The 23,753-nt window shown below is 49.1% G+C and overlaps 6 protein-coding genes across 6 annotated transcripts; 4 read left to right on the top strand and 2 right to left on the bottom strand.

Annotated features, from left to right (window-relative positions):
* Positions 1-230: 230 nt before the first annotated feature.
* On the top strand, positions 231-4,014 carry CCM_04641 (ATPase, P-type, K/Mg/Cd/Cu/Zn/Na/Ca/Na/H-transporter; the record flags this gene model as incomplete). The annotated part of the gene is made up of 2 exons (XM_006669788.1): positions 231-477; positions 536-4,014. 2 exons carry the CDS (start codon positions 231-233, stop codon positions 4,012-4,014), a joined length of 3,726 nt encoding a protein of 1,241 aa, XP_006669851.1.
* Positions 4,015-5,228: 1,214 nt separating this feature from the next.
* On the top strand, positions 5,229-6,302 carry CCM_04642 (uncharacterized protein; the record flags this gene model as incomplete). The annotated part of the gene is made up of 1 exon (XM_006669789.1): positions 5,229-6,302. One exon carries the CDS (start codon positions 5,229-5,231, stop codon positions 6,300-6,302), a length of 1,074 nt encoding a protein of 357 aa, XP_006669852.1.
* A 7,135-nt stretch (positions 6,303-13,437) lies between these two features.
* Positions 13,438-15,190, top strand: CCM_04643 (sugar transporter; the record flags this gene model as incomplete). Its single annotated transcript, XM_006669790.1, has 2 exons — positions 13,438-13,635; positions 13,724-15,190. 2 exons carry the CDS (start codon positions 13,438-13,440, stop codon positions 15,188-15,190), a joined length of 1,665 nt encoding a protein of 554 aa, XP_006669853.1.
* Positions 15,191-16,286: 1,096 nt separating this feature from the next.
* Positions 16,287-18,484, top strand: CCM_04644 (ser/Thr protein phosphatase family protein; the record flags this gene model as incomplete). Its single annotated transcript, XM_006669791.1, has 4 exons — positions 16,287-16,554; positions 16,625-16,680; positions 16,742-17,801; positions 17,865-18,484. 4 exons carry the CDS (start codon positions 16,287-16,289, stop codon positions 18,482-18,484), a joined length of 2,004 nt encoding a protein of 667 aa, XP_006669854.1.
* A 261-nt stretch (positions 18,485-18,745) lies between these two features.
* CCM_04645 (chitosanase, putative) lies at positions 18,746-19,794 on the bottom strand (the record flags this gene model as incomplete). Its single annotated transcript, XM_006669792.1, has 3 exons — positions 18,746-19,144; positions 19,223-19,560; positions 19,632-19,794. The coding sequence occupies 3 exons, from the start codon at positions 19,792-19,794 to the stop codon at positions 18,746-18,748; spliced, it is 900 nt and encodes a 299-aa protein (XP_006669855.1).
* Positions 19,795-22,737: 2,943 nt separating this feature from the next.
* Positions 22,738-23,499, bottom strand: CCM_04646 (nucleoside-diphosphate-sugar epimerase, putative; the record flags this gene model as incomplete). The annotated part of the gene is made up of 2 exons (XM_006669793.1): positions 22,738-23,191; positions 23,279-23,499. 2 exons carry the CDS (start codon positions 23,497-23,499, stop codon positions 22,738-22,740), a joined length of 675 nt encoding a protein of 224 aa, XP_006669856.1.
* Between the last annotated feature and the right edge of the window lie 254 nt (positions 23,500-23,753).

The following is a 23,753-nucleotide window of genomic DNA, read 5'->3' on the forward strand; positions in this document are numbered from 1 at the left end:
GGTCGGAAAAGAGATGTATTAAGAAGAATCTAATTCGTATATCCCAGTGCTTGCAAACGCCGACACCGGTCACGGACTGTCTCGGGTGATGTGATGCTGGCGGTGTGGGTCAATATATGTACGCTGTTCAGCCACCAGTTTATAACTCAACCTACGACAAACAACACCAGAAGAGAAAAAAAAGACAGAAATTAAAAATATTGACCGAAATTGAAACTCGAATCGCAAAAATGGGCTCCGGTTGCTGTGCGGCCGTACCTGCTGAGACTTCTCCCGCTGGTCCACCCGAGGAGGACGTTTGCAGCGACAACTGCTGCACTGGCTCTGCCAACGCGACTCTCGACCCCGTTGTCGACAGCGGCAACGACAAGGACCAGGATGATGCGCCCGACTGCTGCGCCGGCAAAACCGGACCGTGCTGTGATACCTCTTGCCTCGATCGTCTCGCTATGCGTGCGTGCGAGGGCGGCCCCGATGGTGAGATCCCCCGCCCAAGGCCCAACACCTACCCACAAAGCTAACATCTCCGGCTCAGCCTGCAACGGCGCAGTCGACGGCAAAGCCTGCGCCGAGCACAGCGTCTCGGTGTTTGACCGCTACAACATCACCCTGGCCACGCTCGGGTGCATCTGCCGCGCGCTGATTGCCCTCGGCGAGGAGACGTGCTGCGAGGTTCGCGACCGCCACTCCGGCTCCGGCGGCGGCATCACCAAGGAGCATGCGGCGCAGAACCGACTCCGTCTCCGCGGAAAAGGCTCGGCCGCCGACGGCGCTCTCCGGCCGACGGCGACGCCGCCTCCCAAGCCTGCTGCTTGCGCCGCGTCTTGCTGCTCGCCCGCGGTGATGCCGACGGCCATGGTGACGACCCGCAAGGGAAAAGAAAAGGCTGCCAAGACAGGTGGTGGCTGCCCGGCGGGAGGCGGACCCTGCTGTGGACAGGACAAGACAGTTAACAAGCCCTCGTCTTGCTGCAGCGCCCCGGTGGCTGTGAAGGAGGGATGTGGTGATGGCTGCTGCGGAAAGCAGCCCGAAAGTGGCAAGGTCGCCGCGGATTCGTGCGGCGAACAAATGGCCAAGGAAACTGTCACCTGTGGAAACGCTCGTGAGAAGTCCGCGGTCAAGATGCAGGGCTGTGCTGACGCTTGCTCCCCGCCAAAGTCCTCGGCGGAAGCCTGTGGTAACTCCTGCTGTGAGGCACCTGCTGTGGTCAAAGGATGTGCTGATTCTTGCTGCGATGAGTCCATTCTTGCAGCCAAGAGCCCTGCTGATGCCTGCGGAAATAAGCTGGCCAACAAGACTGCCAAGACTCCCATCGCCGCTTGTGGTGACAAGCCTTGCTGTACTGCTTCTCCTTCCAAGAAGAGCTATGCGGATGATTGCTCCCAAAAGCCTCCCGTTGTAGAAGAAAGCTGTGGTGATGCCTGCTGCAGCTCTTTCCCTACGGACCAGTCTCGCGCGGATGCTTTCTGTCAAGACTCCCCTGCCGAGGCCGAAAGCTGCGCAGACTCTTGCTGCGAGAACCCCGTCCAGGCAGGGGACAGCTGTGCCGACTCTTGCTGCGATGTACCTCTGGTGGTGGATGCCCCCGACGATGACATGGCTATTGAAGCCATTGCCGACATTGAAGATCAAGGCCTTGGCAAAGAGCATGTCATTCTGAGCATCTCTGGTATGACCTGTACCGGCTGCGAGACAAAGCTAAGCCGAACTCTTGCCAGCGTCGCGGCCGTCAAAGATCTCAAAACGAGCCTGGTTCTCTCCCGAGCGGAATTTAACATTGATCTCCGCCATGGCTCCGTGGCCGAAGTAATTAAGCATCTGGAGCGAACGACCGAGTTTAAATGCGAGCGCATTCAGAATAACGGGTTTAGCCTCGACTTGATAATCCCCGGAGAGCCAGCCAAGTTTATCGACCAAGCTTGGCCCGATGGCGTCGTGGAGATGGTCGCCGTTGACAAGCAGACTGTCCGCGTCACTTTTGATCCCAAGACCGTCGGCGCTCGCGACCTTGCAGAAAAGTCTTGGGGCGAGCCATTCGAACTGGCGCCCCCCCGTGGAGATTTTTCGCTGGAAGCAGGTGGCAAGCATGTTCGGCACATTGGGTGGATGACGCTTCTCTCTGCCATTCTGACAATTCCAGTCCTGGTCCTTGCCTGGGCGCCGCTACCCAAGAGAGAAGTTGCCTACGCCTCTGCCTCGCTCGCTCTCGCTACAATTGTCCAAGTCGTCATTGGCGGTCCTTTTTACCCCAAAGCCCTCAAAGCGCTCATTTTTTCCCGCGTCATTGAAATGGATTTACTCATCGTGTTGAGCACGAGCGCCGCCTATGTCTTCTCCGTCGTGTCCTTTGGGTACCTTGTCGCCGGCAAGCCGTTGTCGACGGGCCAGTTCTTCGAAACCAGCACGCTGCTTGTTACGCTGATCATGGTCGGGCGCTGGGTCGCGGCCCTGGCGCGTCAGAGGGCCGTCGAGTCCATTTCCCTCGAGGCCTTGCAGGTAGCCACGGCTATTCTCGTGGAAGATGGCGCCGAGCGCGAGATTGACGTTCGCCTGTTTCAATATGGTGACGTTTTTAAAGTGCTCCCCGATACCAGAATTCCGACCGATGGCACCGTCATGGCCGGCTCCTCGGAGACGGACGAGTCTATGCTCACGGGCGAATCCAAACCTGTTGAGAAACACCCCAAATCCGCGGTGATTGCAGGCTCCATCAACGGCCCTGGTGTTTTGACTGTTCGTTTGAATCGCCTACCCTCCGAAAATACCATCAATACAATTGCAGCCATGGTGAATGAAGCAAAGCTGTCCAAGCCAAAGCTGCAGAATCTCGCCGACCAGGTCGCCTGCTACTTTGTTCCTGTCGTGGTGGCCTTGACGATTGCTACTTTTGTCATTTGGATGGCTGTGGGTATGGCCGTCCGCCATCAAAACGGCTCGGAAGCGGCTATTCAAGCCATTACCTATGCCATTACTGTCCTCATCGTCTCGTGCCCATGCGCCATCGGCTTGGCCGTGCCCATGGTCGTCGTGATTGCCAGCGGCGTCGCTGCGAACAAGGGTATCATCTTCAAGTCGGCCGATGCCATCGAAGTCGCGTACAAGACGGCGCACGTGGTGTTTGACAAGACGGGCACCTTGACGCGCGGAAAGCTGTCGGTGACCAAGGAACAGTGCTTGCATGGAGACAAACTGCCCCTTCTCCTGGGCCTCGTGCAAAACAGTAGACACCCCGTTTCGACGGCTGTCGCCGCCCATCTCAAAAACAACGGCGTCACAGCCTGTGCTGTTCCTGAGCCTAAAAGTCTTACCGGTAAAGGCATCGAAACTATCTCTCACGGTCAAACACTCCAGGCTGGTAACTCGCGCTGGCTGAATCTGTCCGACCACGCCCTCGTGCAACCTATGCTCGCCAATGGCTACACTGTCTTTTGTTTTTCCATCGATGGCGGTTTCGTGGCAGCCTATGGTCTCGAGGATGAACTACGGCCCGATGCTGCAGCCACGATTCAAGCCTTGCAGAAGCGCAACATCTCCGTGCACCTCGTCTCGGGCGACGACGACGGCGCTGTCCAGTCGTGTGCGTCTCAACTCGGCATCCCCACCAGCAATGTCGCTTCGCGAAGCTCCCCCGCCGAAAAGGGCGATTATGTCAAAAAGCTGGACTCCGTTATTTTCTGCGGCGACGGCACAAACGACGCCGTCGCTCTCGCGCAAGCTACGATTGGCGTGCACATCAACCAAGGTGCCGACGTTGCGCAGTCGGCCGCCGACGTCGTTTTGATGCGGCCGCATCTCGAGGGCATCCTCGCCATTCTGAATGTCAGTCGAATGTCAGTCCGTCGCATCTGGTTCAACTTTGCATGGAGCTTCGTGTACAACATGTTTGCGGTTCTCCTCGCCGCCGGCGCGTTTGTGCATGCCAGGATCCCGCCCGAGTTTGCTGGGCTGGGTGAGCTTGTCAGCGTCTTGCCCGTCATTGCTGCGGCCGTGCTTCTGCGGTGGGCGAGCATTTAGATGCTGTGCACAAAGGCGGGTTTTGGGTAACAGCACGGCACCGTCGACAATATTAACCGCGTCTGTTGTTGTGTATATGAAGAAGCCTTGGTATTGCATACTGAGCCAGGGTGTCTCAGCTCTTCAATTCCTTGGCGGTCTACGAATTAGTGTATGCAATATATCGCCTGTTCTTTTCCCCGCAAATAAAACTATCAAGTTGGTGACTGTAAATAAATCAGGCTGCCTAGCCCCGACATGTCTTACTACTTGGGATCCCATTGGTCTCTGATTTCCTGAGAGTTCATCATAGTAGTTATGCGTGCACATGCAGTTCGGGACGCCACGGCGGTTCCATACAAATACGATGCATCTATCCATACTGCGGCCGCAGACAGGCTGCGGGATGATGCATGACAACTGGCAGATGGAGTCGACGGCAATTCTTCCATTCGCCCCCTTGATAGTAATGTCTCAGGTACTGGGCAAAGTAAGTTGTGTGCACCACAAGAGCTAGCAGCGAGTGCATACTCGAGGGCGACGAGGCTCCCGCATAACGGGATCCATCCATCGACGAACGCAAAACCACCTACCCGGCTTGTCGTACTATACCACAAAAGATAAAGGAAGAAAAATGGTCCGATTGCCGCATCAATGTCGGCCGGCGTCTTGTGAATAGGGGAGGTCCTTTAGGCTGAATTTGATCCTGGAATATGCATGAGATAAGAGCCACAGCGCTTGCAGCCGCAGCCTGAACAGGGCACTTTGGAGCGATGCAACAGCGTTCAGCTCTTGCATTCCCTGTCTCAATATGCGGATTCCCCTCTCCCATTTTATTTGACCCCCTGGAGCGCGTGGATGCGGGATATGGCAGTTGACCTACATTGATATTCATCATTGGCACGGAAGTGGTCGGGTTTGCATGCAGCGTGCAGGCGCCTCCAGCTTGATAGGTCATTTTACCCTATAAATAAGATATATGCTCGTCCTTGACACCTCCTTCACATATAAAGGGTGCCGAGTACTGTTCATTGGCGTACTTGTGAGGGTCAAGCATACCGCCATCTACCAAGACAGATGAGACCACATAAACAGCAGTACTCCCGCTCACTCATTGCTCTTTATATGTCTACTTTTTTTTATTGAGCCGTTTCCCATAACGGTACTCCAGAAAGAGTCTACGACCAATTCAACATTGACAGCATAATTCGGCGTCGAAATAACCTGCCTGCATCATGGTAGAGACTCTGCCTCTCCCCAAAGCCGCCTCCTCGAGCAGGACCACAATGGCTGCCCCCTTTACATCTGACGTGTTTGACGAGGCCGCAGCCACGGCGAGTCAAAATACAGCGACCGACGACTTGCTGGCGCTGCCAGCGTCGCACCGCACCCGCAGGAGCGACCACGGCCCCGGCGACGACATCGTGCTTCCCGCGACGCACATGCGCGAGTTCCTCCAGAACGAGCTCCTCGTGCCGCGGCTCAACGAGGCGGCGCCGTGGCTGTGGCAGTGCGGGCGGCCGATGCCGCCGCGGCCGCTGCACTACCAGCTGCTCCTGCGGCGTGCGGTTGCGGTGACCGAGGACCCGGACCTGCACCTCGTGTGGTCCAAGGGGCGCATCTTTGTCAAGCCGCTGCCGGCGTGGCTGCTGCGGCGCAGCGTCTGGGAGGCGCACCTCGGCGGCGGCGGCGGCGGGGACGAGCAGCTGGGGGCGTGCGCGCGCGGGTTCCTGTTCTCGTACTGCGCGCTCGTCGCGTACCGGAGCGACTTTCGCATCGCGACCGAGACGGGCCTGCTGCCGGAGCAGCTGACCTGGGCGGCGTGGAAGGCGCTGTCGAGGCAGGTGCTCGACGGCCACAGCTACGCACAGGTGAACCCGCGGTACTGGTACGGCGAGCTGCGCCTGGGGCGGCTCAACGGCATCTACCGGTTTCGGCTGGGTCGGCTGGTGCGCGGGTACACGGCGGTGGACGCGCCGGCCGTCTACACGGACCTGCTACAGGACAACCTGGGCGTGCTGGCGGCGCTGCTCGTCTACGTCGTCGTCGTGCTCACGGCCATGCAGGTCGGGCTGGCGGTGGACGACCTCAAAGCGAACAGCGCGTTTCGGAACGCGAGCTACTACTTTACCGTCATCTCCATCCTGCTTCCTCTCGCGGGCGTCCTGGTCATTGCCGTCCTGTTCCTGCCCATCTTCTGCACAAACTGGAGGGCGACGAAGAGATACGAGGCGGACAGGTTCCGGCATATCGGGGTGGATGGCATCAGAAAGCAGGAGAGGGGGTCGTCCTCTTCTTTGCAGGCTTGAGATGGCGGGATGTTAACGCTCATGGTCGGAGTCGGTGTAAGGAGGATGTGTAGGGTATCTACTTATTCACATGATAAATGAGCGTGAGATGACGTGATTAACCGAGAAATGATTTTGGAATAACACCCCAATATTTATTAAGCCGTGGCGCGAGCATCGGATTCCCGATCCGCGGATTGAGACCTGTTGTGCATATTTATCATTATTAGTCATGGTGTTCAGCAACGTTGTTCCAGCTTATAACTAGCTGGTCCAACTCTCTCCTTTAATAAATCCTTTATTAGTAGGGCTGTTAGTACCCTACGTAAGCTATTACCTTATACTTAATAAGCTTATAAAACCCCCCTTTTGCTAGCTATATAGGCTAACGCTATAGGCGTACTACTAGTCCTACGACTAATAAAGCTTATCCCCTTTTAAATAACTAAATATTTAACTCTTTAGCTAAGCTAAAGAGATCTTAATTCCCTTAAAAAGGAATATAGCCTAGCCTCTAATAAGAGAGTATAGTCTAGAGATAACCCTTAAAGATAAAGAGATTAAGATAATAATAATAATAATAAACTTATAGTTAACCTTATTTTTATTAGCCTTACTACCTACTTTATAATATTAATAAAAGTAGCCTTTAACTAGGCCTTTTATACCTAGTAATCTCTTTTTAAAGTTAGTAAGGTCCTTATTACTACTTTAGATATTACCTTAAGATAGTTTAATAAGTAAGAAGATACTAAAGTAATCTAGTAATATTAAGATATTATAAGAATTACTATTAAAAAGGTTATTAACCCTTTAAAGAATAATAAACCTATACCTTCTATAGGTTAGGTCTAAATCTAGAATCCCCTAGTATCTTATAAAGATACTATAGCTAGAGAAGCCTTAAAATTACCTAAAGCTAGCTAAGGCTATAAATATAGCTAATAGTAATAGTAATAATAATAAAGATTTAAAGGCCTACTAGTAAATATTCTAAAGACTAGAAAGGGATAGATAAAGATATAAAGTAGACTTTAAAGACCTTATTAGTTAGATAAATAGATCTTTATCTAAATTCTAGATAATACTAAATTAAGAAATATTAACCTTTACTATATTTATTAAAAGATTATAGAAGTTTATTAAATTAAGATTAAAAGTATTAACTAGATATTTTAAATTCCTTTTAAAATTACTATTACCCCTAGAGACTAATAAATTAGTATAGCTATACTTAATTATAACCTTTAACTATCTTAACTACTTAATATAACTTATATTAAGAAATCTAAATTTTAAACTATATATATACTTTATAATATCCCTAGCTTAGTTATAGACTAGACTAGTACCCCTATTAATACTAACTCCCTTATTAAGGACGCTATTAAGACTATAATAGGAATTATCCTAAAGCTCTAGTATACTACCTAGGTAATAAAGGGGTAGGATTACTAGATAATTATTATTAAATTTACTATAAAGGTAAAGCCTTTTTAAATCTTTAATAGTAGACTTATAAGGCTACTAAAGCCTATTATCTAACTAAACCTTTATAAGATATACTAGTAGTAGTATAGCCTAAGAGTCTACTAAGCCTATAAGAGATACTCTAACTATAGTAAAGATAGCTATAAAAGCTATTAATATAATAATAGACCTTAATATACTAACTACTATAGCCTTTACCTTATAAATAATAAAGACTACCTAGCTAAGCCTAGAATTAATAAGAATAGAAAGCTTAAAAAGCTAACTAAAGGCTAATTAAAGACTATTAAATAAAGAGGCTTTTTAATATATAAAGTAGTACTCTTATATAACTTAATCTAGTTATAAATAGCCTAGTAGGCCTTAATTTTAAATATAATAAACTTAAATAACTCTATACCTAATAATAAAGTAGACTATAATATAGGTAGTAACCCTATAGAATAAGCTATAGATACTACTACCCTTAGGGAGCTAGTATAGTATATAGGTAATAAAGAAGGGGCTAGTATAGGGTACTTTAATAGTATAGCCTTAGTTAGTAAAGAAGGCCTATTAACTAACTAGGATATAGAGATATTAACTAAAACTAAGAATCCTTCTCCCCTCCCTATAGCTACCTAAAAGAGTAGATAAAGCTAATTAGCTATAACTAAAACTAGGAAACCTTTAGTATAATAGGATAACTATTAACTATCTTCTAAATTAATATTACTAAAACTATAAATATATATAATTATATATTAGCTATTATTAAAGAAAATAATATTAATATTATAATACTCTAGGAGCTATAGTTCTTAAATTCTTATAAAACTATAATATATTAAGACTATATCTATATTACTTTAATTTAATACTAGCTATATAAGGATAGTATTAACTACTAACCTAAGGTACTTATATATATCTTTAAGTTACTTTAATAACCTAAAGTCTAGTAGATAACTAGTACTCCCTATAAAGATATTATTAGTATTATTACTATAGGATACTACTTTCTAAATATATATAGAGATAATAATAAACTATATATTATTAATATACTATAAGACTAAAAGCCTTTAAAGAAGTTATTTATTATAAAGGACTTTAATACCTACTATTATAAATAGTAGCTAGGTATAATAACTAGTTAGGGAGTAATAGACCTTATTAACTAGATCTTTAAATAGAACCTATAGGTACTTAATACTAATAGTATACCTATATATAAGGCTAATAATATACTAGACCTTATAATCTTAAATATTACCTTAGCCTATATAAATATTACTCCCTAGCTATATATATTATTAGATTATAAAACTTTAGTAATAATAATACCTAATATAAAGTATTTAAAGAAGCTAGCTAATAAGCTATAACTAAAAGAAGAGTAAGTTCTAAGGTTTATAAAGTATCTTAATAAATATAAATAGCTAATCTAGGAAGAGAGTAGAATATTAAAGGAACTAGAGGACCTAGTAATAAACCTAGTTATAGTACTTAATATAGTACTAAAGGTATATAGTAAGGTACCTATATAGTTAAGGAAAGGAGTATTATAGTAAAGTAAAGAATATAAGTAGTCTTATTAATAGATAGTAACTAAAGTATAATAAAGTATAATAAATATAGAAGGAGTAAAGAAGGAATTCTACTAGATAATATAGAAGGCTAAGTCTAACTTTAATAGGAAACTAGTAGATAGTATTAACTTAAATAAGGCTCTATATAAGGTAATAAACTAGTATAACCTAACCTTATAGTTCTAGACCTTACTAATTAAGTATAAGGGTAGGATATATATAGAGCCTAAGGAAAAAGCTAAGTATTTTAGGAAAGCCTTACTTAAAAGAAGAACTTAAGGAGAAGACCTACTAGAAGATATCCTAACTATCCTAAGGAAGCTAGTACCTTAGTCTATAGAATTCTTAATAGAGGAAATCTAGAATACCCTTATCTTAATAGGAAATATATCCTTAGGGGTAAATAGAATTACTATAAAGCTACTTTATATAGTATAGCTAGTCTTAAAAGAATAGATATATAGGCTCTATTAAGGATACCTAATAGTTAGGTATTACCTTAAAGTCTTTAAATAAGCTAATATAGTAATAATATTAAAACTAGATAGGGATAATAGGCTAGTTAAAGGCTAGTAACTAATATCCCTCCTTTCCTACTTAGGAAAGGGTATAGAATATCTAATTATATAATAGATTACCTAGGTAGTTATATAATATAATATACTACTTTTAATAATAGCTAAGGCCTTTCTAAAGAGATTATTAATAAATATAGTTAAAGTATTAATATATAATACTAAGCTAGTAATAGCTACTAAAGAGGATACTATTTTCTATACCTTTAATATCTAAAGAGCCTTTAATATAGTATAGTACCTCTAGCTCCTACTTACTATAACCTACTAAAGGTAGTATAAGAGTATTCTAAAATAAATAAATTCCTTCCTATAGGGATAAATAGTGAGAATATAGATAAGAGACTACTAGAGTAAATTTACTAAGCTAGAGTATAGACTCCCCTAGGGATTACTAGTATTACCTATCTTATTCCTACTAGGTATAGGATATATATATAATAGAGTATATAGATATAGCTATATAGATAATAATAGTATACTCTTAACTAGCTAAGATTATATTAAGCTTATTACTAGAGTATAATAAATACTAAATTAGATAATTATAATAGTAAAAGATAATAAAGTAACCCTAGACTTATTAAAAATAGAAGTTATATTCTTTTTATATAAGTAAAAGATCTATATAGATATCTTATACTATAGTAACTATAAGGTGCCTATTAAGAATAAGATAAAGTAGCTAGGTATATACTTAGACTTTTCTCTAAACTTTAAAAATTATATTAAGGACTATATAGTAAAAGTAAGGATACTTATATAGTATATTAAAAGCCTTAGCTAAGTACTCTAGGGTATTACCTTTATCTTTATTAAATAAGCTATTTATATAATAGTTATCTTAAAGCTCCTCTTTAAGGTAGAACTCTAGTATATAGGTAGTATAAAGCCCTCTTATAAAAAGAACTATAATAAAACCTTTAACCCTATTTAAACTAGGCTACTAAAATAGCTAGATAAAATATAAAAGTACCTAACTATAGTAATTTAAGGCTATATCCTAGTATAGTAGACTATACTAGTAATAGTACTTTAATATAAGGTAAGTATACCCCTAATATAGCTACTCTTTAATAATATAAAGGATTACTATATACTATAACTTAGGTTACTTAATAAGAAGTACCTACTAGTATATAGAATTAAGGGATTTAAAAGAAAGAACTAAATAATAGGCCTAAGATAATAATAAAGGCTAATAGTGGCTATAATAGCCTATAAAAGCATCCTAGCCTTTAAAAGACTACTACTATAGCTACTAGTATACCTTTTAAAGGATACTTATTAAGATAAGATTATAATAATTAAAGATTTTTAATAATAACTATAGATAAGAATAGACTAGTACCTTACTATCTTTTTAAATAGGTTAATAAATAAGAATAGTAATATAGGGATAGGTTATACCTTTTTTTAAAGGTCTAAACTTATATACTAAGAAAAAAGACTAACTCCCTTAAGTAAGGTCTTTAATATAGAAGTAGAAAGTATAAGGTATAGACTCTAAGTAGCTATTTAATATATTATATTATAAATAGATAAGATAGTAGTTTATCTAGATAATATAGTAGTAATTATAGGCCTAAGAGGAGGTATTTTAGTATTTTCTTATAGCTTACTAATAGAGTTTTAGGAATTAGCCTAGATAGCTAATACCCTAGTATAGGTATAATAGGTACTAAGGTATTATAGGATACTAGGTAATAAGATTACTAACTACTTAGTTAAAAAAGGTTTAGCTATAAGACCTTTAATAAATAATTATACCCTAATATATAGTTATATAAAGAGGACCCTTACTAATATAGCCTTTAAATAGTTTAATACCTAGTAGTAAGCTAATTAACCTAATAGGTACTATCTACTTAACCTTCTAATAAAGGATACCCTAAACCTAGAGCTAAAGGTATTAATTTACCTTAAACTCTATTACCTCTTTATAGCCTAGATAGACTATAGAGATTTTACTTTTTATTATAAATGCTTTTACTATACTAATACTATACTTATATATAGCTATAATAGGAGAAAGACCTTAGGGTATATCTTTTATTATAGAAAGATATAGGGGAAGATAGCGCCTCCCTGGTTTAGTTAATATAGCTATATTGATAGAACTATAGGTGCTGGATGGCTTGAGTACGCGAGATTGGCTAGGGACTCTTTGTTTTTTAGCGAGATATGTCTAAGGCAACCACCTTACTATGCTCCTTCTTGAGTCTCCCCTAGTCCCTAACGTGTTGCTGGCCCCCGAGCGGCCTTTTACCAACCCCACGATAAACCAGCGAAAGCCTCACGAGACCTGTTGGATGGGCCGGTAAAGGTCCCCGCAGGCGTCATTTGCCCTTTTCAGGGATGGTACGACGTAAAACAGCAATACATACATACATACATACATACTAGCTGGTCGTTCGATAGCGTTGGCCGGGAGCGGACGGCTGCATTGACCTAGGCTTATTGTTATAAGTTCTGTGGCTGAGCTAGTCGGGTCGGAGCCTTTGGAATCAAGCAAAGCAAATGACGTGCTTGTGGCTATACTTTTCAGTTAGATGACAATTTTTCACTGTTTTGACAACAAGTCGCTCTAGAAGATGGTCAACTGGAAACCGTGAAACTGGATGGCAAATATCCCAAACCATATCAAATATTCAGATCATGTGCTTATAACAGCAAGTAGCACTGCAGAATCTCTTGTCAGCCTCCCGCTGTCAGTGGATCTGGTGTACTCAGTGGATAGGATCTGCACTTGTGCACCAAAGAGGCGCTGAAGATGGCCTTGTGAACAGGACATGGAAATCTGGGCATTATTAGGGCCAAGGCTGCACGAACCCTCCACGAGGTAGGTACCAGGTACCTTACCTAATTGCTACGACGGTAATGCTAGCCAGTGTCAAACTCCACATCAGCTGTTGATACCTGATACCATCAGCAGCTATCGGCGAAACAACAAAAAAGAAATTGCTCGAGCCTCCAACTCTGAATTTGTCTTCATCAGCTCGGCTAAAAATCTCCACAACCGGCCCTGCTACAAAGTTGCTAACATTAGTGTCTCCGTGCCGCAGGCGCCAGTGCCCGAAATGGTCAAGATACGAATGCAAGCGTCCCCATCCGACAGCTGCACAGCAATGGTACGCTACCGGGCCAATCACCACAACATCTCACCGATGGCGCAATATCCAAAAGGTAGGTGTGTTTTCCTGTAGGAGCCTGTGTACCAGCACTGTACGAATCAGAACCAGAGCTCGTCGGCCTGACCGTTGACATGGTTGCATGGAAAAGAGGAAAAGAGGGGGCCAGAGCCCATGAACCACGTTTGCCACGGTGCCAAGCCAGATGCAGTGATAGTTCGATTGCCCGACCCCGAAGAATATATATTCAAACCTGTGCCTAGCTGCGGCTTCGCTCTTGCTCCAACGTGCCCGACCTGACCATCCTCACCTGCCGTGGTAGCTTCCTCAGCAACGAAAACCAGTCCTCATCATACACCACGTCATAGAGCCGGCGATACTAGCAGACATGGGGGGTATACACCACGTCATAGAGCCGGCGATACTAGCAGACATGGGGGGTGAACAAGATTCGTCCGATGCCTCTGTCGCAGAGCGCAGACAAGCAGACTATGGAAGCGTTGATATCAGCAACGATGACACAGTAATTTCCAAGGGCTCACTAGATCCTGTGTACGAGGCCAAGGCCAAGATTCTCAATCGCGCGGTACGTTGCGACCGCATAACCTAGTCGCTACGGGCGCCGCAAAAATAGCACCCACAAAGATACTAATGCAAGCGTCCCCATCCAACAGGTGCAAGACATCGGCATGGGATGGTACCAATGGCAGCTCTTCATCGTCGTCGGGTTCGGCTGGGCTAGCGACAACCTCTGGCCCGTCGTCACGTCGCTCATCCTCAAGCCCATCGCCAACGAGTTCCTGCCCACGCGCCCGCCGCTACTCGTCCTCGCCCAAAACATTGGCCTCCTCGCCGGCGCTGCTTTTTGGGGCTTTGGCTGCGACATATTCGGCCGCAAATGGGCCTTTAACCTCACGCTCGGCCTCACAGCCTTTTGGGGCCTCGTGTCGGCCAGCGCGCCCAGCTTTGCCGCCATTGGTGTCTTCAACGCCCTCTGGTCCTTTGGCGTCGGCGGCAACCTGCCCGTCGACTCGGCCATCTTTCTCGAGTTCCTGCCTCAGTCGCACCAGTACCTGCTGACGGTGCTGTCCATCGACTGGGCCGTTGCCCAGGTCGTCTGCAACCTGATTGCCTGGCCGCTCCTCGGCAACCTGACCTGTCCCCAGGATGCCACCGTGTGCCGCCGCCAGGACAACATGGGCTGGCGCTACTTTCTCATCGCCGTCGGTGGCCTGACCATGATTATGTTCTTGGCGCGTTTCCTTCTGTTTAAGCTGCATGAGTCGCCCAAGTATCTCATAGGCAAGGGCCGCGACGAGGACGCTGTTCGAGTCGTGCACGAGGTCGCCCGTATCAACGGAAAGACGAGCACCCTCACGGTTGAAGACCTCCGCGCCTGCGAGCCCGAGAGCTACGTCGCGCAGACAGATACCGCCGCTGTCGTTCGCAGGCACTTGCAGAAGCTGGATACCAAGAAGATTAAGACGCTCTTCTCCACCAGAAGCCTAGCCCTGAGCACCTCGTTGATCATGCTACTGTGGGCACTCATCGGCCTTGCATTCCCGCTCTACAACGCCTTCCTGCCTTATATCCAGGACTCCCGCGGTGCCGACTTTGGTGATGGCAGCACCTATCTCACCTATCGCAACACACTCATCATTTCTACACTCGGTGTGCCGGGCGCCTTGATCGGCGGCCTCCTCGTGGAACTGCCTCGTCTTGGTCGCAAGGGCACGCTGTCCATCTTCACAGCGCTTACCGGCGTTTTCCTGTACTGTTCGACGACGGCCAAGACAAGCGAAGCGCTGCTTGGCTGGAATTGCGCCTTCAACTTTTGCAGCAACGTCATGTACGCTGTTTTGTACGGCTACACGCCCGAGATTTTCCCCACGCCACAGCGTGGTACGGGCAACGCACTGGCTGCCATTTGCAACCGCGTATTTGGCATCATGGCCGTAAGTATAACCCTCCACGATCAATTTCCTCTCGGTGCCTTGTCTAACCTGATCCAGCCCATCATTGTCATGTTTGCAAACCTCCAAACCTCGGCTCCTGTATATACCAGCGGCGCTCTATTCCTTGCCGCAGGAGTCATTGTTATTCTGCTACCATTTGAGTCAAGGGGCAAAGCCGCCATGTAACGACTAGGAACGAGCATCATCTCGAAAATTGATAGATGTGTATCGCAGTATTTTTTTGGGTTTTAAATATTTGGCTGTGGGGGGTTGTTGAGGACACGACTTTGTCTAGGGTGGCAAGCATGACACTCGGTCGGATTGGTATAATTAGGCACGGAAGTTTGTAAACGGCATATTATTAGATGAGGGGTGAGTATTTGTTACGGCAGCATCCTTTTGGTTCAGCATTAGGAATTTGACTTGTCATCAGTTTTTCCGGCATTGGAAATGCATGGAGAAACGGAAGGCCTACTCTTGTGCTTTTACCAAGCCTGCTGGCTATGACGTATGTATGGATTACATACACATGCACGTGTCATGGGGAAATTTGGAAAAAGCGTCAAGAGAAGGAGGTGAGATGCGAAATTCGAAATAAATAAGTAGCCCTTATCGGCTAAAGAAGACATCCGGCATCTCGGACTTGTTTGCATGAAGGTGGTCATGGTTGCGAGTCAACTGGCCCATCTCCGTATTCGTAAAGATCTCCGCGCCATTGGCTGAAGACAGCTCCTGGTATTGCTGTTTGCATCCAACGACCACATCACGCGTCAACCAGGACGACGAATATACAGAATTTAAAAAAAGAATGTCGAGGCATATACTGTCCAGCTGTCTACCCAAGTAGAACATAGTATCTGAAATTATCTCCAGGCGCATCCTTGCTGTAATACTATGTGGGGACGCTGGATGTAATGCGGGGGAAATAGAGTACCAGACCAGAGCAGGGCTTGCCAGGTAGGCACCACCTGAGATACAAAGGAACAAACAAATAGGGAAATATAAAAAACGAACAAAAATTCACAAATATCAGGGGAGTGATGGTAGTAAGAATAAATCTTGAACACATCATATTCGTGACTAGCGGTTGATTTTGTCACCCTGGTGCGAGACGTGCTTGGTACCGAGGCCTCCGCTTTCGTCGTGGGCTGTGCTAGGCACGCACGATCCCATCCATGCCAACAAAGAACAAGAGAGCACGCGACAAGTCCACCTCGCGCGTCCATTCGCGAAACCGACCTGATCCTGACATCGGCTGCTGCAGACATCTCACCCAAACACAATGGCAAGGCCGCAGCCCACCGCGGAGCCCCAGGTGACCTACTCGTCAGGCCGCGCCGACGATGGCACGCCGGATCTCCGGATACTGCACTACAACGACGTGTACCATGTCGATCCCTCCAGCGCCGAACCGGTCGGGGGGTTTCCCCGGTTCATGACCCTGTGCAAGGAGTACCGCAACGGCAGCCAGTTTGCCGGCCAGTCCAAGCTCATCACCCTCTTTTCCGGGGACGCGTTCAATCCTAGTCTCGAAAGCAGCGTTACCAAGGGTACGTCGGAATACCCACGGCAGAATGCCCGACACATTTCAAAATTCTGACAAAAAAAATTGCTTCTCAGGAAAGCACATGGTCCCGGTCCTCAACGCAATTGGCACTGATGTGGCTTGTGTGGGAGTGAGTGCACCTGCGCATGACGGCGGCCTCTGCGCTCAGAAATGCTAACGTGAATGGAAAGAATCACGACTTTGACTTTGGTGTGAAGCAGTTTGAGGCCCTGGCAGAAAAATGCAAGTTCCCCTGGCTCATCGCCAATGTGCTGGACCCCGCGCTCGGCCAGGACGTGCCTCTCGGAAATGCCAAGCCGACGCACATGCTGACCTCGTCCAACGGCGTCAAGATCGGCCTCATCGGCCTCGGCGAGCGCGAGTGGCTGGCCACCATCAACAGCCTGCCCCCCAATCTCATCTACAAATCCGCCAGCGCCACCGCAAAGGAGCTCATCCCCCGGCTCAGGGCCGACGGCGCGGAGATCATCATCTGCCTCAGCCACATGCGCGAGCCCAACGACGTCAAGCTGGCCGAGCAGACGGACGGCCTCATCGACATCATCCTCGGCGGCCACGACCACTTTTACAACCACCAGCTCGTCCGCGGAACGCACGTGCTCCGTTCAGGCACCGACTTCAAGAACCTCAGCTACATTGAGGCGCGCCGGCGCAGAGAGCACGCAGACAAGTGGGACTTTGACATTTGGAGGCGCGACGTGACGTCCCAGGTCAAGGAGCACTATCCCTCGACGAAGCTGGTCGCGAACCTGACGGCGGACCTGAAGAAGTCGCTGGCCAAGCCCATCGGGTGGTGCGCCATGCCGCTGGACGCGCGCTTCAGCACGGTGCGCACCAAGGAGTCCAACATTGGCAACTTTGTCTGCGACATTATGCGGCAGCACTACCACGCCGACTGCTGCATCATGGCGGCCGGCACCATCCGCGGCGACCAAATCTACCCGCCCGGCGCCGTGCGCATCAAGGACGTGACGACGTGCTTCCCCTTTGAGGACCCCGTCGTGCTGCTGCGCGTCACGGGCCAGGCCATCTGGGACGCCATCGAGAACGGCGTGTCCACGTACCCGGCGCAGGAGGGTCGCTTCCCGCAGGTGTCCAACATTGTCTTTTCGTTTGACCCCGCGCGGGAGAGGAACAAGCGCGTGCTGTCTCTCGAACTGGGCGGGAAGCCGCTGGAGCTCGACAGGAAATACCTGCTCGCGACAAGGGGATACATGGGCCGAGGAAAAGGTATGTGGTTAACGATGGTGCATTGCATCGCTCGTTCAGACAAGAACTAACCGGGCCGACCAGACGGGTTTGACAGCTTGCTCGTGCAATCCGAAGGCGGCCAGGCGGAAGAGCTTGTAGACGAGGAAAACGGCATCCTCATCAGCACCATGCTGCGCCAGTACTTCATGGCCCTGCGCACCGTCGGCAAGTGGCGGAAGCTCTCGGAGCACTGGGAGACGGTGGCGTCCAAGCTCAAGAGCAACACGACGCAGGCGCGGGCGCTCGCGCCGTCGGACGACCTCGAGCGGAGCCTGACGCTGTCGCGCGAGAGCTCCCACCTGAGCGACGCGGACCGGACCGACAGCTGGCACGACTTCATCCTGGCCCGGCTCGGCCACAGCAAGACGCCGCACGACGACGACGACGAGGACGACCGGGGGCTGCACGAGCTCGCGGAAGACGGCGTCGCGGACGGGGCGCCGCCGCAGGCGGCGGAGCCCGACGTCGGCGCCGACCCGGACAATGAGATGGATATCGAGATTCTGCTCCTGCGCAAGTTTTGGGCGCGCTGGACGCGCAAGGCCGGCATCACGTCGTCTGTCTGCGAGCCGGCCGGCGACGGCGGCTGCTTGGTGGACTGGACGCGCTTGATTGCCCCGACGGTGGAGGGCAGGATCACCATGGTGGAGAGTAAATCGTAGACGAAAAAATAAAGGAAAAAAGCAGGGTAGAAGAAGAGGTGGATGGGTCATGAGATATAGAGCAAGTGCTACATTGAGATGTACAGTTTTGGCATGTCATGGGCTCGCTACAACTCTGGCATATATACAGTCTGGCATGTCTTGAGCTCGCCACACTTTGGTATATACAATTTTGGCATGTTACGGGCTCGTCAACGGCGTCTCTTTCCACAAGTACAGTTCCATTTTGTTTTCGGTTTACATGATGGAATCTTTTTCGTTTTAACCACGCGCACACTTGCCAGACTTGCAGACCAGTTCATCCGAGCAGTCATTCTCATCCTTGCAGCGGGCGCCCTCGCAGTGGCCCTGCCACGAGCAGTTGCCACCAGTCGGAGGCGGATCGCCGCCGCCGCCGCCGATGCGCTGGATGAGCTTGTCGCCGAGACTCGCGATGCTGCTCGCAAACTCGGCGTAGCTGGCGGCGCGCCACTTGGCGCCGCTCTTGCCGGGCACGGCGTCGGGGCCGGGAAACGCAATGTAGAGCACGTCGTTGTCGTCGTGCCCGCTGTTGCCGTTGACCGACGTGCCGTAGCACGCGGTGGCGAGGGAGATGGCGGCCTCGCCGACCATGGCCTGCGGGCCGTCGTCACCGTTGGTGTCGCCCCAGATGCCGTAAATCTACAACACACACAGTGTTAGCCAACCGGAATCCAACGCGTGTTTGTTTCAAGAAGGAATCAAACCCCCCCGGCTTACCAGCTTGTTGTTGCAGACGACGGCCATGACGGACAGCGGCTCGACGCCGTAGTCTTGCGGACGAAAGTTGGGGTAGCCGCTGCGCGAGCCCTCGTTGCCAAAGACGACGTACGGGTGGATAAAGGCGTCGAGGTCCCGCTGGCCGGTGCCGTAGCCCTGGACGGTGCTCTGGAACGAGGTGACGGACTGGGTGTCGCCGGAGCTGCCGCAGCGGCCGTCGTCGGCGGGGCCGTGCTGGATGCCGTCGCAGTCAATGTCCATGTTGACCAGGTTGCCGCTCTTGCCCTGGAGGTACAGCACGCGGTAGTCGGTCATGTGGTCGCCGCAGTAGGAAAAGGCTAATTTTGTTTGCCAAGTCAGTGTCAACGTGCCGTAACGGGTCAAGATGAGGGGGACAACAACAACGTACAGCCATCGTCGCCGTCGATGCTGTGGAAGCCCGACTTGAGCTTGTTGCCGCACTGGCCCTTGCCCCTGACGCTGTTGTAAAAGTCGCGCACGTTGGAGGGCACGTCGCGGGCGGTTGCGAGACCGGCGAGGCAGAGAAGGAGGGCGGAGCGAAGAGAGGCCATGATGGAATTCAGTCTGGTAAGGAGGAGGACAAAGGTACACTTGAGCGGGGGAAGAGGCAGGCGACTTGACCTCTTTTTATGCGATAGATATCAACTCTGTAGGTACAATGGCTATAATTCAACGAACATGATCTAACGAATACCGGCAGGTCGCATCTCACCCCGAGCGACCGCTCTCCAACTCAGCCCTCCGCCCCCCGGGCCGAGCACATGAATCAACTTTCCACGAATGAGATTTCAAGGCTGTCAAAGCTTGCCATGGGGTGGATCGAGAAATCTTACGCCAAGGACTAGGCCTCGCACTTGCGCAGACTTGCCAGAACATGCAGTTTCCGGCTTACTGGTGGAGCAGGACCTGCTGCCAACTCCCCAGAAGTGCCGGGCAGCGCTGACACTTGCCGGGGCCAACTTGACTAGACTATTCCCTTTTCTTGTATAGCATATCTCAGCCTTTGTTAGCCCGGCTGAGAAATGTCAGATCATCTTCTGGTGCGACGCGGGGGATCAAAGTCGGGCGGATGCCAAGAGGCCGCCGCCCCGGCCCGGCGCCGCGTTTCGCCGAACTAGGGGTCCTGCCGATCGACCATGCAGCCTGGAGAAACTCTGAGCAGCCTATTGAAACTTGAATCGTGCGTGGCCCAATTATGTCGGAAAAATTCCATTCCTGTCAGCCGAAAAGGGCGAAAGCGCTGGGCAAGTTCAGCGTCCGCCGGGCGGCATGTGGCGCAGAGTGGAAAATCGGGTAGCTAAAAATAGAAAGTGTATCTGCTAGTTTAAATAATAAGGGTATCATAATACTTCGAAGAAAAAAACAGGGACATGGTGAAAGGCACATTTGCTCAATATCCAGCATTAATCGCATCAGGTAAAGTGTAATGACGACATTGTTTTGTCGCGCAGTAGGATGGCAGGGTTTCAGCCGGCAGCAGAGACAAGAGGCCAGTGTAGATGGGATGCACAGAAACGCGGACTGGTACTTGAACGTAATGAACATGTGAGGAATGCCAGGAATAAAAAAAAATCAAAGGGAGAATTAACCAGCGAAACAAAATACCATCGCAAAAAAAAAAAAACGACTCCATAAAGGAGGACATGCAAAAAAAAAGTAAACAAACCCAAGCATGCCATATACCAAAACGCCAAACGACCAACATTTAAAATCGCAAGCCCAAGTTATTCGCATCTGTCCGGGTCTTGCCCGTTGTTACCTGCCCGTTGTTAGTTGCCCATGTCGCTAGAATGTGCACATGTCACATACTAAACAAATACGGGATGCCATGAAGAGCCAGCAAGATGGCCTCCAAGCTAGACCATATGTCCGGCGTATCGGTCGTGGCCATCCTTTGTGACCACCAGCTCGGGCCGGCGGAGGCCCTCGCACTCGGGCGACAGGCCAGCCTTGCTCGGCTGCTGCCCGAGCCGCTCCAGGACCTTGTTGCGCCAGTAGATCTGGTCGTGCGCCGGGTACCGGCTCTCGACGGGCCCGCGCAGCTCAAAGTCGTCGGCCGCCGCCGCCTCGCGCGAGGCCGGCCAAGGGTCTTGAATCTCGCCCCAGCCGCCGCCAAAGTGCCGGCGCCGCCACGCGCGGCACACTTTGGCCAGCTGTTTAAAAAGGTCCCAGCTCAGCAGGCACAGCCAGTAGAGCAGAAAGCCCGCAAAGAGGGAGCCGAATATGCCGGCGACGACGCAGTCGATGACAAAGCGAGACATGACTGGGGCGTCGTCGGAACTATCCGCGTTGGGCTGGGTAAGGAGAAGGGCACCGCCGCCGCTGGAAAATGTGTTCGGGGGAAAGACTCCTTTCGGGTATCCGCCGGTTGATACGAAGGAACCAAATCCTGCCAAAAGGGTTAGTATACAAGGACGCGCAAAAGAGTATCCAAATCCTGGGGGGGGGGGGGGCTGCAGATATGAAGAAACGCACTAACCTTGATCAAAAGCAAGACCGTCAAATGTAAACGGGACCATTAAAGAGGAAGAAGAGGGTAGTTTAGGACAGCTGAGGGTTCGGTTGGTCCTTGCAAGGTTTGCAAGGTACTTGCGGAATATGTCTGCGGAGGCACCAAGATTAGCAGTAGCCACAAGGCAAACAAGAAAGAAAGAGTGATGATGCTCAGAGACTTGCGCACACGATTTCTAGATATACCTGGCTGTGTTCCTCAAGTACAAGTTTGAGCACAGCAAGGCCGTAAAGCCGGAACAAGCAGATTCAAAAAGGCAACAAGGGTTTTCTGACTTACTCGCAGCGACCCGCGTGCCACTTGTAATGTTGCGCGGCGTAGAGAATGTTGACGACGACACTGAGGATCAAGGCGACGACGAAGAGGCAGACCAATAAGCCTTTGTAGCGTTCCCCTCTGGGGGCCTTGACGGTGGCGTTGTTGACGGGCTCCGAGGACGTGGCAGCGAGTCTGGTGGTCGACGGCTGGCGAGAGTTGGCACGCAGACTGAGTTCCAAGTCGTTCACACCATTCATTGGGGCAGGATATCCAGGATATTGGGGAGCCGCCCAGAGAACAGGCTCGTGAACAGGGGTGAAGCTCTTTTGACGGAGGAGAGGAGAGGGCAAGTCTGTCTGGATGTGTCTGAGAGTGTGTGGAACGAGAAGAGAAAAAGAAGAAAAGAAGAAGAAAAGAAGAAAGGAACAATATAGTGTGGCTTTTTAGTGCTACTCTAGGCCCTATGACAAGGTTTGCGAATATATTCACAAAAACTAGGCACTGCCAACGTGGCGTAGCAAACTCTCTTCAGATAGAGCGTCCCGTCGCCCGCAGACAATGAAATATAGAGTTTTCATTCTTTCCGAAGGAGAGACATGAATATAATTTGGTCATCATAAATCGTGACCCTCAGATAATATCGGAAGCAGGAGTCCCAGCGGCCGCGAAGTCTCTCGCCAAGGTAGCCAGTAGTCCGAAGCGAAGACGAAACCTTGTGCCCTGCCTAGTGAATGGCTAGCATGTCGTCCTGTTCCAGCACCGCCCCCTTCCATCCCTCCGTCCCAACCTTGACCATAACAGCGCCAGTTTGCTGCGCGGTGATGCCTGGCGAAACCGCCGCTGTGAGGCGGATCGTCAGCGGTGGGTTCCTCGGAATGACCAGGCCTGGGCGTACGGCGTACGCCTCAAACGTGCCCGGATGCTGACCGGCTAGCTTCTGCAGAAAAGCCTCCGTCTCGCCCTTCAAGCGGCGCGAGTCGGCCAGGAACCATAGGGGCTTGCGGGGGTCCAGCTCGGTAAACTTGCCGCTGCAGAAGACGAAGCGGATCCTGCTCGAGGGCGCGTCGCCGACGAGGTGCGAGGCAAAGGCGGTAGCTGCTGCGCATGGGAAGGTCACATTGGCGGCGTACGCAAGCTTCTTGTCATTGTTGAATTTTGACAACATGCCCCCGATTGCCCTAAGGAAAGCCGAAATGTTAGTGGCGGGCCTGGAGTGCAAGGTGGAATCACAAGCGCGGGGCGGCGGCTTTTCCTAAGCGACGTACCAGAGACATAGCTCGACGCCCCGAAGTTTGTCCAGTAGCTCAAGGGGGTACTGCGCAAAGTCAGAGTGCATAATGACCTCTACCTTGGGGTCTTTTTGACGGCCATCTTCTAGCGCCCGCCTAGTCACAACATAAACTTTGGTGATTTTGTCGGTGGCGATGCAGGCATTAAGAACCTCGGACCCCACAAGACCCGTGGCTCCAAATAGGACGGCCTTCATTGTCGAAAAGAGACGGACAAGTCGTTGCTTGTATTGCGTGGATTTTTTGGGGCACTGTTGGGGACAATGCACATCCGACAATGCTTTCGGATGATGCGGTGTCGACAAATCTGCACGAGCTTGTCTGCATTTGCTGGGGGCGATACTGTATTTAGCTTACGCTAACCCCAGTGGCATGCATGGGTGTAGTGCGGAATTGTGCCACACTCGTGGTTGGGGAAAAGTCCGCAGCGCAGGGTGTATGTATTCCTGCA

This window comes from Cordyceps militaris (assembly GCF_000225605.1).
Source record: "Cordyceps militaris CM01 unplaced genomic scaffold CCM_S00003, whole genome shotgun sequence".
NCBI classification, from domain to species: Eukaryota; Fungi; Ascomycota; class Sordariomycetes; order Hypocreales; family Cordycipitaceae; genus Cordyceps; species Cordyceps militaris.